Genomic DNA, 12,571 nt, shown 5'->3' on the forward strand with positions numbered 1-12,571 from the left:
TAAAATGCAATCACATACTACAAAACGGGAACCCCTGTGTCTCAAAATCACTTACAAAGGGTTTTCTATTCTTTTTCTATGGAGGGTTATACTACTATTCATGGGGAAGGAGAGTTCCACTTATACATACTGTATTTACTAAACATTTGCATTCGTTTTTGTCCGAATGCATCTTTGTCCGAATTTCAGGTATTTTCGTTATAGTTTTAACAAACGGAAACCAAAGCGCAGAATGCGAAATCCGAAACATCCGACATAAACATATGCTTTATTTTCGTTTTCGTTGCAACAACAGTTGGATATAGATAGGAGATTCAACATGACGGTGGCAATAGCGATCTGTGTCTGTCGAACCTGTGGTTGAATGTGCCCAGAGCCGGTGCTACCACTAGGCAAACTAGGCAGCCGCCTAGGGCGCACTGCTACCTAGGGGCGCCTGGCTGCTGGTTTCCCTTTGCGTCTACATGCAATGCAGGCTGCAGAATGTAACTAACTCGGTCCCAGGCAGCTGCTCCATCCGACCGGTACTGTTATTAGAGGCGCATCGCAGCACTGGAGCCAGCGCTAGAGGAAGCGAGAGCCAATGCTTCCTGTATAGCGCCGCCTTCTGTCACATGGGTAGGGCAAAGGGGGTGGAGCCAATGGGGGTGTAAAAATTAGGTTTCGCCTAGGGTGTCAAAAATCCTTGCACCAGCCCTGAATGTGCCTAACCTAACTCTGCGGGACCCGCAGCAACAATGATTGCGGTAAAGGGCCAATGAACGCGACTCTTTACCACGTGATCGCGCCGTCCAATGACGGCGCAATCACAAATGTAAACAAACAGGACACATGGGGTCAGTTTGAGTTCATCTCTCTCCTCTCCCCACACCGATGCAGCGTGAGAGAAGAGGAAAGAGATTAGAGACAAAATGTAAGTGCTTTTGAGTGCCCAGCAGTGCTCAGTAGTGCCCAATAGTGCCACATCTGTGCCCCACCAGTGCCATCTGTGCCCCACCAGTTCCACACCAGTGCCACCTGTGCTGATCAGTGCTCATCTGCGCCACATCAGTGCCGCCTGTGCCCACCAGTGCCGCCTGTGCCCACCAGAGCCAATCGATCAATTTTCAGTAATTGGTACCATAGCTTGCAGACCCTATAACTTTCACCCAGACTAAATAATATCCACAATTTTTTTTTATTTTCCAAAGATATGTAGCAGTATACATTTTTGGCCAAATTTATGAAGAAAATTTTATTTTTTGCAAAATGTTATAATAGAAATGAAGAATTTTTTTTTTTTTTTACCAAACTTTCGTTCTTTTTTCATTTATAGCGGAAAAAATAAAAAAACTGCAGAGGTGATCAAATACCACCATAATAAATCTCTATTTGTGTGAAAAAAAGGACAAAAATGTCATTTGATTACAGTGTATGACTGAGTAATTGTCATTCAAAATGTGAGAGCACCGAAAGCTGAAAATTGGTCTGGTTATTAAGTGGGTTTAAGTGCCCAGTGGTCAAGTGGTTAAAACTAAAATGCCCAGGTGTGCATGGGCACATAGGCTAACATAGAGTTCAGTTTATGGGCTTTAAATAAAAAAAAGCCAAAACTTCAATAAACTGCAGTTTATCAGCTTCAGTGCATGGAGCCTTAGTATGCAATAATAACCAATAACACAGTCAAATAGCTCATAAAGGGTCATATAATCAGAGTTATAGAACAACGAGCCCAGCGTTGCACATTATGGATAGTCAGTATTATTATATTATAATACACGATTTATATAGTGCCAACAGTTTACGCATCGCTTTACAATGTAGATGGGGGACAACACAAATACAGTACAGTTCAATACAGAAGGCACAGGAGGGCCCGGCTCATAGAGCTTACATTCTAAAGGGAGGGTGTGGTGGTACAAAAGGCAATAGCTGCAGAGAATAATTTGATAGGGGTGTCTCGGGGACAGTGGTTAGGTGGGTGTGGGATAGGCGGTGGACAGGGTAGGGGCTGATCAGACATACCGGGGCAGGGAGTTCCAGAGGATGGGAGAGGCTCTGGAGAAGTCCTGAAGGCGAGTATGGGAGGTGGTAACAAGGGAGCTAGAGAGCAGGAGGACCCGGGAGGAGCAGAGGGGACAATAAAAACTATTACGGTTGTGAGGATAATGGTCAGTGCGTAAAGCTGGGGAGCTCGACAAGCGACTATAGGGAAGACCCAAAACATAGATATATGAATGCAAAAAGAGTATAATAAAATAAAATAACTTAGATTAAAACGATTTCAGCATAACGGGAGTGCAATGGGACAATATAAAGAGCGTGATGTAGGCAAGGATATACACCATATCTGAATAACATTACTTTACTGAGTCAGAGAGTTGGAGGAGAGTAAGCTGCCAGAGGGGGCACAATAGCGGCAATTGATTGGGCACACTGGCAGCAGTTGATGGGCACACTGGCAGCAGTTGATGGGCACAGTGTCGGCAATTGATGTGCACACTGGCAGTAATTGATGAGCACAGTAGCGGCAATTGATGGGCACATTGGCAGCATGGGCACACTGGCAGCAATTAATGGGCACAGTGTCAGCAATTGATGGGTACAGTGTCAGCAATTGATGGGTACAGTGTCAGCAATTGATGGGTACAGTAGCTGCGTTTGATGGGCACAATGGCTGCATTTAATGGCACAGTGGCGGCAATTAAAGGCACAGTGGCTGCGTTTGAAGTGCACAGTGGCTGCGTTTAATGGGCACAGTTGCTGAGTTTGATGGCACAGTGGCGGCAATTGATGGGCACAGTGGCTGCGTTTGAAGGGCACAGTGGCTGCGTTTGATGGGCACAGTGGCTGAGTTTGATGGCACAGTGGCGGCAATTGAGGGGCACAGTGGCTGCGTTTGAAGGACACAGTGGCTGCGTTTGAAGTGCACAGTGGCTGCGTTTAATGGGCACAGTTGCTGAGTTTGATGGCACAGTGGCGGCAATTGATGGGCACAGTGGCTGCGTTTGAAGGGCACAGTGGCTGCGTTTGATGGGCACAGTGGCTGAGTTTGATGGCACAGTGGCGGCAATTGAGGGGCACAGTGGCTGCGTTTGAAGGACACAGTGGCTGCGTTTGATGGGCACAGTGGCTGAGTTTGATGGCACAGTGGCGGCAATTGATGGGCACAGTAGCTGTGTTTGACAGGCACAGTGGCTGCAATTAATGGGGTTTTTTTTCCGGTTTGTTTGCGCCCCCAAAAAATTTGGAGCACCAGCCGCCACTGATCGTTTCTGAACTTGCAGACATCTCTATCAAGCCCTATCCAAATCCATTATCTTTACTGGACAGAATACTAGTGCCACTGACCTGTACGTATGTCATGATTGATTCCTTCCACAGATATAACAGCATTTCCAATTCCTCGCCCATACATATCCTTCACAATGCCCTTAATCCCACGGTGAACCTGAAGAAAAAAAGTGGAATAAACAGAGGACCGGCATCAATAATGATCTCCTAATGAATTTTAATATTCAAAAATACAAAGAATTATAAGCTTGTAAGAAACTATATTTATTTTCTATTTAGTTTCCAAGCCTTAAACTGTATAAATACTATTACTATGTGCATATTTCTGTTCAAGAGTGAACATTTTTTATTTATTTTTTGCTTATAAGCCTTGCTAAACTATCATATCTTTTTGTTTTTCCTCTAATATTGCACCAATATTTAACCACTTCCAGACCTTAGGTGTTTTTCAGATTTGGTGTTTGTAAGACTAAAACAGTTTTTTCTGCTAGAAAATTACTTAAAACCCCCAAACATTATATATTTTTTTTCTAACACCCTAGAGAATAAAATGGCGGTCATTGCAATACTTTTTGTCACACCGTATTTGCGCAGCGGTCTTACAAGCGCACTTTTTTTGGAAAAAATTCACTTTTTTGAATTAAAAAATAAGACAACAATAAATTTGGCCCAATTTACATATTGTGAAAGATAATGTTACACCGAGTAAAATGATACCCAACATGTCACGCTTAAAAATTGCGCCTGCTCGTGGCATGGCGTCAAACTTTTACCCTTAAAAATCTTGATAGGCGACGTTTAAAAAATTCTATAGGTTGCATTTTTTGAGCTACAGAGTAGGTCTAGGGCTAGAATTATTGCTCTCGCTCTAACGATCGCGGCGATACCTCACTTGTGTGATTTGAACACCGTTTTCATATGCAGGCGCTACTCGCGTATGCGTTCGCTTCTGCGAGCAAGCTCGTCGGGACAGGGCGCTTTAAAAATTTTTTTTTTTTGTTTTCTTATTTATTTTTATTTATTTTATTACTTTTTACACTGAAAAAAAAAATGTGATCACTTTTATTCCTATTATAAGGAATGTAAACATCCCTTATAATAGAAAAAAGCATGACAGGTCCTCTTAAATATGAGATCTGGGGTCAAAAAGACGTAATTTAGACTAAAATGCAAGAAAAAAAAAAAAATGAAACTGTCATTTTTTCAAATGACAAAAAATAAATGTTTCTTTAAGAGGCTGGGCGGGACTGACGTTTTGACGTCACTTCCGCCCAGCAGAGCTATGGGGACGGGCGAAGGAGATACCGAGATATCAATCTTTAAAAATAGGGCGTACATCGTCGTGCGCAGGTCTGGAAGTGGTTAAAAATATACGATGATCAATAGGGAAAGATGTGCAGAGAAAGCTTTCCTGGTCATCACAATATTGGCTGCAGTTATCTGTCAATCACTTACCTGCTATGCACTATAGTGATATGATCTACAGATCATACACCGCTTTAGTCCTCGCTGAGTCTAAACCAGAGGTCCTCAAACTACGGCCCGCGGGCCGAGGACTTTTAACCGGCCCACCCGACGCTGACAGGCAACGCCGGTTACACGGCAGGTTGTAACATAGCGATCCCGCTGTGCCATGGAGATCACAGTGTTAACAGTTCAGGCGCGCACTGCGATAAATGTCCGGCCCTCCTCCCCCTACACTAGCTTGTGTGATAGAGCCAGTGTTCTGTCTATCACACAAGCTGGTCTAGGAGGAGGAGGGCCGGACATTTATCGCAGTGCGTGCCAGAACTGTTACCAACACTGTGAGCTTTGCGACACAGCAGGACCGTGACACAGCGGGACAGTGACACAGCGGGACCGTGACACAGCGGGATCTTGACACAGTGGGATCGTGACACAGCGGGATCGTGACACAGCGGGATCGTGACACAGCAGGATCGTGACACAGCGGGACTGTGACAGCAGTTTGGAGAAAGGCTGTGAGGGGCTTACGGTGGTGAGGGAGGGGGGGGGGCTTGCGATGGTGAGGGGGGCTGATGACAATGAAATGATGATGATGATGAAATGATGATGTGATGATGATGATGGTGGGGGGGGGCTGATGATGATGGAATGATGATGGTGGGGGGGGGGGGTTGATGATGATGAAATGATGATGGTGGGGGCGGCTGATGATGATGAAATGATGATGATGGTGGGGGGGCTGATGATGATGAAACGATGATGATGATGATGATGATGAAATGATGATGATGATGGTGGGGGGGGGGGGGCTGATGATGAAATGATGATGTAATGATGATGATGGTGGGGGGGCTGATGATGATGGAATGGTGATGGTCGGGGGGGCTGATGATGATGAAATGATGATGGTGGGGGCGGCTGATGATGATGAAATGATGATTTAAGCATGATGATGATGGTGGGGGGGGGGGGGGGCTTGCAATGATGGGCTGATGATTTAATGATGAAGGTAGGGGGGCTTGCAATGAGGGTCTGATGAGGGTGAGGGGGGCTTTCAAAGGTGAGGGGGGTTGCAATGAGGGGCTGATGGTGATGATTATGATGATGATGATGTAATGATGATTGGGGGGGCTTGAAATGATCTTAATCGGCTTGCAATTAATGATTGTGAGGGGGGGCTTGCAATGAGGGGCTCACAATGATGATGGCGAGGGGGGGCTTGCAATGAGGGGATGATGATGTAATGATGGTGAGGTGGGGGGGGGGCTTGCAATGATCATGATCGGTTTGCAATTAATGATTGTGAGGGGGGCTTGCAATGAGGGGCTAATAATAATGAAGGGGAGGGTTGCAATGATCGTCAGGGGCTTGAAATGGTGAGGGGGGCTTGAAATGATGGCTTGAATTTGAAATGGTGGTGAGGGGGGGCTTGCAGTGATGGCTTGAAATGACGGTGAGGGTGGGCTCAAAATAACATATGTGCAGTGTGCATAGGAAATTGTTCATAGGTTTTTTTATAGTCCGGCCCTCTAACGGTCTGAGGGACAGTGAATGTCCCTTGTACTTCTATTGACGTCCTTCCGGATTTTCAGGTGGCCGTCATTCGGCTATAGCGTGGGCCTCTAGTGGTTAAACTATCAATAGTTCCCGCTGACACCACCGATTGTGGAAAAGTGTTCCTGACAGTGAAAAGCCCCCTACGCAGCTTAACCACTTGCTTATTGGACACTTAAACATGTTCCATAGGAAACCATGTTAAATGGACTAGGTAGTGTAGTGCCATAGGTGTGAATCCAGCCTAAGCTCTGAAGAAAGTTCCCTTGCAAAGTGAACAGTCTATTAGCCTTTATTAAATCACCCCCCCCCCCCCCCTACACAAACTGAAACATTTCTTGATTTGTGAAGGAACACATACGTGAACTGTAGGGTGTATAAAGCGGAGGTCCACCCACCCCTACAAAATTTTAAAGCCAGCAGCTATACATACTGCAGATGCTGACTTTTAATAAATCAGACACTTACCTGTCCTGAAGTACAGCGATGTCGGCACAGCAGCTGATGTTGCCATTGTCGGTCGGTAAGAGAACCCAGCAGTGAAGCATTACGGTTTCAAGCCGGGTATCTATTGCGCATGCGCAAGGCACTGCTGCGCTCTCCTACTGGCCCGGCGGCGGTGGAAAGGAGAAGGAGGGATCCGAGAAGTGTTGCCAACCTACCATTTAAATTTACTGGCACGACACCCAAAATTTACTGGCGCAGCCACGTTTTTACTGTCATTTCACAAAAGTTACTAAATTACATTTTTAGGTGCACATTTCAGTATTTAGGCTACAAACAAGTACACTAGGCAAATAGCAATGTGATTTTAGGTAGATAATAAGGTAAAAAAACATATTTTTGTTATTTTCGATATAATAAGGACAAATTATTTAGTCACATCACCCCCTGCCTTCATCCTCCTCTGCCACCAACACACCCTGCCTTCACCCCCCTCTGCAGTGCCACAATCTCCCTCTGCCTCCAATCTCCCCCATGCCCCCTGCCTCCAATCTCCCCCAGGCCCCCTGCCTCCAATCTCGCCCATGCCCCCTGCCTCCAATCTCCCCCATGCCCCCTGCCTCCAATCTCCCCCAGGCCCCCTGCCTCCAATCTCCCCCAGGCCCCCTGCCTCCAATCTCCCCCAGGCCCCCTGTCTCCAATCTCGCCCATGCCCCCTGCCTCCAATCTCCCCCATGCCCCCTGCCTCCAATCTCCCCCAGGCCCCCTGCCTCCAATCTCCCCCATGCCCCCTGCCTCCAATCTCCCCCAGGCCCCCTGTCTCCAATCTCGCCCATGCCCCCTGCCTCCAATCTCCCCCAGGCCCCCTGCCTCCACCGTTCCCTGCCTCCACCCCCCTCTGTGGTGCCACCAACAACCCCTGTCTCCATCTCCACCCTCTGCGATGCCACCATCCCCCTCTGCGGGGCCACAAACACCCCCTGCCTCCAATCTCCCCCTGGCCCCCTGCCTCCAATCACCCCCTGCCTCCATCATCCCCTGCCTCCATCCCCCTCTGCGGTGCCACCAACACCCCCTGCCTCCAATCACCCCCTGCCACCAATCTCCTCCTGCCTCGATCCCCCTCTGCGGTGCCACCGCAGCCACCATCACCCCCTGCCTCCAATCTCCATGCGCAGTTCCAAGCCGAACCGATCTCGGCTATTTTTACTGGCACATTTCCGCAACCACAGACATTTACAAACGTGGGGAAAAAAGTGCAGTTTTTACGAACTGTCTGTAAAAATACGGACGGTTGGCAACACTGGATCTGAGCCACTGACGTAATGAACCCGATCTCCAAAAAGACAGGTATCCCCTCCCCCCAGAAAGGTGCCAAATGTGGCATTTGTAAAGGTTGGAAGATATTGTGAGCCAAAAGAGATTTGAGAGGTTTGGATTTAAGACTTGGCTCACATTTGGATTTCCAATTCATAACAAAGGTGTTCAGTAGAGTTGAGGTTACGCTCTGTGGAGGTCACTGGAGTTCCGCCACATAAAACCAAAACCAAACCATTTATTTATAGGCTTGTTTAATAGAAAATAACTTTTCCTAAATTTCTGCCTCAAGGTTGGAAAAACGCAGTTGTCTAAAATGTCTTTGCATCCTGTAGCATCATCAGTACTCTTCATTGGAAACATCTGAACTCTGAATAATTTGGAGGGTTAGACACTTTTGGCCATAGAATGTATACCGTATTTATCATTTTTTAAAATAAGGGGAAATCGTGGGTGCGCGATATACCAGTCGAATCGCCACTTCCCGCGCTAAGTTTGAATGCCTGTGCCGACATATACCGAGTGCAGTACACTCGGCTACATTCGGTCAGGCTCGGCTTCGCTCGTGCTCACGCATAAACGTCACAGAGCGCGAGCACGAGCGAAGCCGAGCCTGGCCGAATGTAGCCGAGGGTACTGCACTCGGTATACGTCGGCGGAGGCGTTCAAACTGAGCGCGGGAAGCGGCGATTAGACGGGGAGACAGCGCGGGAGAAGCCGGGAGGACACCACCGAAGCCGCAGACGGACGCCGGACCCGACGAGGAGGACACCACCGAAGCCGCAGACGGACCCGACGAGGAGGACACCACCGAAGCCGCAGACGGACCCGACGAGGAGGACACCACCGAAGCCGCAGACGGACCCGACGAGGAGGACACCACCGAAGCCGCAGACGGACCCGACGAGGAGGACACCACCGAAGCCGCAGACGGACCAGACGAGGAGGACACCACCGAAGCCGCAGACAGACGCCGGACCCGACGAGGCCGCCGATGGACGCCGCGCAAGACACCAAAACTGTAAGTACTAAAATGTTTTTTTTACAGGAATGCGGGTCCACATTAGGGGTGCGCGCTATACGCCGGAGCACGCAATACCCCGATAAATACGGTAATTAAAAAAATATACACATAAATAAGTTATTTTCCAAAGATAATTTCTTATTAACAATAAACTGATCTATTTTAAATGTGTATCTTGAAATTGAAATCATTTTTAAAAAGACTGATGACTGCGCAGCATTGTGAGTTGCAATATCCACTCTCTGAATTACCATAGGAAAGGATATTTTCACATACAGTGCCTTGAAAAAGTATTCATACCCCTTGAAATTTTCCACATTTTTCATGTTACAACCAAAAACGTAAATGTATTTTATTGAGATTTCATGTGATAGACCAACACAAAGTGGCACATAATTGTGAAGTGGAAGGAAAATTACAAATGGTTTTCAATTTTGTTTTACGAATAAATTTGTGAAAAGTGTGACGTGAATTTGTATTCAGCCCCCTTTAGGCCCCGTACACACGAGAGGATCTATCCGCTGGAATTGATCTGCGGATCTTTTTCTGCGGATTTTTTTCGGGCCGACCGATTTCCAGCGGCTAAAAATTTCTTAGCATGCTAAGAAATCTATCCGCTGGAATCGGCTCCAGCGGATCGATCCGGTGGTCTGTACAGACTCACCGGATCGATCCGTCCAAACTTATCACTCGCATGCGTCGTAATGATTCGACGCATGCGTGGATATCCTTATATGACAGCGTCGCGCACGTCGCCGCGTCATCCTCGCGGCGACGGCGCGACACGTCACCGCGGACGAAATTCCGCGGGGATTTTGATCTCCTGGTTAGTACAACCAGGAGATCAAAATCCGCCAATGATCTATCTGTGGATACGGTCCGGAGGACCGTTTCCGCGGATAAATCCTCTCGTCTGTACCCGGCATTACTCTGATACCCCTAGCTAAAATCTGGTGGAACCAATTGCCTTCAGAAGTCACCTAATTAGTCAGTAGAGTCCACCTGTGTGTAATTTAATTTCAGTAAAAATACAGCTGTTCTGTAAAGCCCTCGGAGGTTTGTTAGCGAACCTTAGTGAATAAACAGCGTTATGAAGGCCAAAGAACACACCAGACAGGTCAGGGATAAAGTTGTGGAGAATTTTAAAGCAGGGTTAGGTTATAAAAAAAATCTCCCAAGCTTTGACCATCTCACGGAGCTCTGTTCAATTCATCATCCAAAAATGGAAAGAGTATGGCACAACTGCAAACCTACCAAGACATGGCTGTCCACCTAAACTGACCGGGCCGGGCAAGAAGCGCATTCATCAGAGAAGCAGCCAAAAGGTCCATGGTAACTCTGGAGGAGCTGCAGAGATCCACAGCTCAGGTGGGAGAATCTGCCCACAGGACAACTATTAGTCGTGCTTCTCCACAAATCTGCCCTTTATGGAAGAGTGACAAGAAGAAAGACATTGTTGAAAGAAAGACTTAAGAAGTCCAGTTTGCAGTTTGCGAGAAGTCATGTGGAGGGCACAGCAAACGTGTGGAAGAAGGTGCTCTGGTCAGATGAGACCAACATTTTACTTTTTTTGCCTAAAAGTAAAACGCTATGTGTGGCGGAAAACTAACACTGCACATCACCCTGAACACACCATCCCCACCGTGAAACATGGTGGTGGCAGCCTTATGTTGTGGGGATGCTTTTCTTCAGCAGGGACAGGGAAGCCTGTCAGAGTTGATGGGAAGATGGATGGAGCCAAATACAGGACAATCATAGAATAAAACTTGTTAGAGTCTGCAAAAGACTTGAGACTGGGACGGAGGTTCACCTTCCAGCAGGACAACGACCCTAAACATACAGCCAGAGCTACAATGGAATGGTTTAGATCAAAGCATATTCATGTGTTAGAATGGCCCAGTCACAGTCCAGACCTAAATCCAATTCAGAATCTGTGGCAAAACTTAAAAATTGCTGATCACAGACGCTCTCCATCCAATCTGACAGAACTTGAGATATTTTACAAAGAAGAATGGGCAGAAATGTCCCTCTCTAGATGTGCAAAGCTGGTAGAGACACCCCCAAAAAGACTCGCAGCTGTAATTGCAGAGAAAGGGGGTTCTACAAAGTATTGGGCTGAATCAGGGGTGTAGTGACAACTCATGGGGCCCCCGGGCAATAGAAGATTATGGGGCCCCTGGGCTTACAGATGGCCACCACACCAGGAGGCAGTGCAGAGGCAGGGCAGCTAAAATCTCAGGATTTTCACATCAAAAGCATGTCGGTTTCGGACATATCAGGGACAGATGTAAAAAAAAACACAGATTTTTACATACTGTCCCTGGTTTTATTGAGTCTGGCAACCTTCATGGGGCCCCCTAGTGGCATGGGGCCCTCGGGCAGTGCCCGAGAGTGCCAATGGTCAGTCCGCCCCTGGGCTGAATACAAATGTACCCCCCACACTTTTCACATAATTATTTGTAAAACATTTTGAAAATCATTTATCATTTTCCTTTCACTTCACAATGATGTGTTGGTCTATCACATAAAATCCCAATAAAATACATTTACGTTTTTGGTTGTAACATGACAAAATGTGGAAAATCTCAAGGGGTATGAATACTTTTTCAAGGCACTGTACATATCTACAAACGCTTATAGTAACTCTTTTGCCTAAAGTGAACTCCAGTGTTTTATATTCCTTACTCTTGGCTGTTCTAGGCTTTCTCTTAGGTGATTTCTGCCACATTTCATCCAAGGTGAAAATACCAGCAAAATCTATTTCACAGATAATTTCAGCACTTTATAAAACCTTTCCCAATTTTCATTTGCCAAAAATATATGCAATTCTAAGCCAGCTGTAATCCATTCTTTCCAGTGGCAGGAAGATAGAATGAGAATTCTCTGGTGGTTTGTGTAACTCGCACACTATGGGCCAGATTCACAGCGGAGATACGACGGAGTATCTCAGATACTCCGTAGTATCTCTCAGAGTATCTATGCGACTGATTCATAGAATCAGTTACGCATAGATAGCCCTAAGATCCGACAGGTGTAATTGTTTTACACTGTCGGATCTTAGGATGCAGTACCGCTAGTCTAGTTTCCCGTCGCAAAGTTAGTAGTCGTTTTTGGTGCCTTAACTTTACACAGCACACGTATTTGCTGTATAAAGTATGGCCGTCGTTCCCGCGTCGAATTTTAAAATTTCACATCGTTTGCGTAAGAAGTCCGGGAATACGGAAGTAAGCTACGTACGTCGGAGGCTGCGTCAGTGACGTCACCACGCCAAGGAGGAGGGCTCCTCAAGCCGGCCGGCTTTTACTTATTCGTTTGCCACACGCTGTTTTTATCGATACTTGTGTAAGTACATTACTGTTTTAAATAAATCTTTATACCCTGCGGTATCACGCTATTGCGTCCCTCTTTATCTCCCGATATATGTATTGTGGACCACTTGACTGCTGCCGTTTTTCTGATGGGTTGTAATTGCGGGTGAACCGCAATCCTTTT

The 12,571-nt window shown here is 46.7% G+C and overlaps 1 protein-coding gene across 1 annotated transcript in view; it reads right to left on the reverse strand.

Moving 5' to 3' along the window:
* CPXM2 (carboxypeptidase X, M14 family member 2) overlaps positions 1-12,571 on the reverse strand; it is a 185,152-nt gene that overhangs the window by 16,545 nt on the left and 156,036 nt on the right. Inside the window, exon 14 of the mRNA XM_040361343.1 lies at positions 3,331-3,430. Coding sequence (XP_040217277.1) covers positions 3,331-3,430 — 100 coding nt within the window. The remainder of the gene's footprint in view (positions 1-3,330; positions 3,431-12,571) is intronic.

Source organism: Rana temporaria, chromosome 8 (assembly GCF_905171775.1).
Source record: "Rana temporaria chromosome 8, aRanTem1.1, whole genome shotgun sequence".
Classification (NCBI taxonomy): domain Eukaryota; kingdom Metazoa; phylum Chordata; class Amphibia; order Anura; family Ranidae; genus Rana; species Rana temporaria.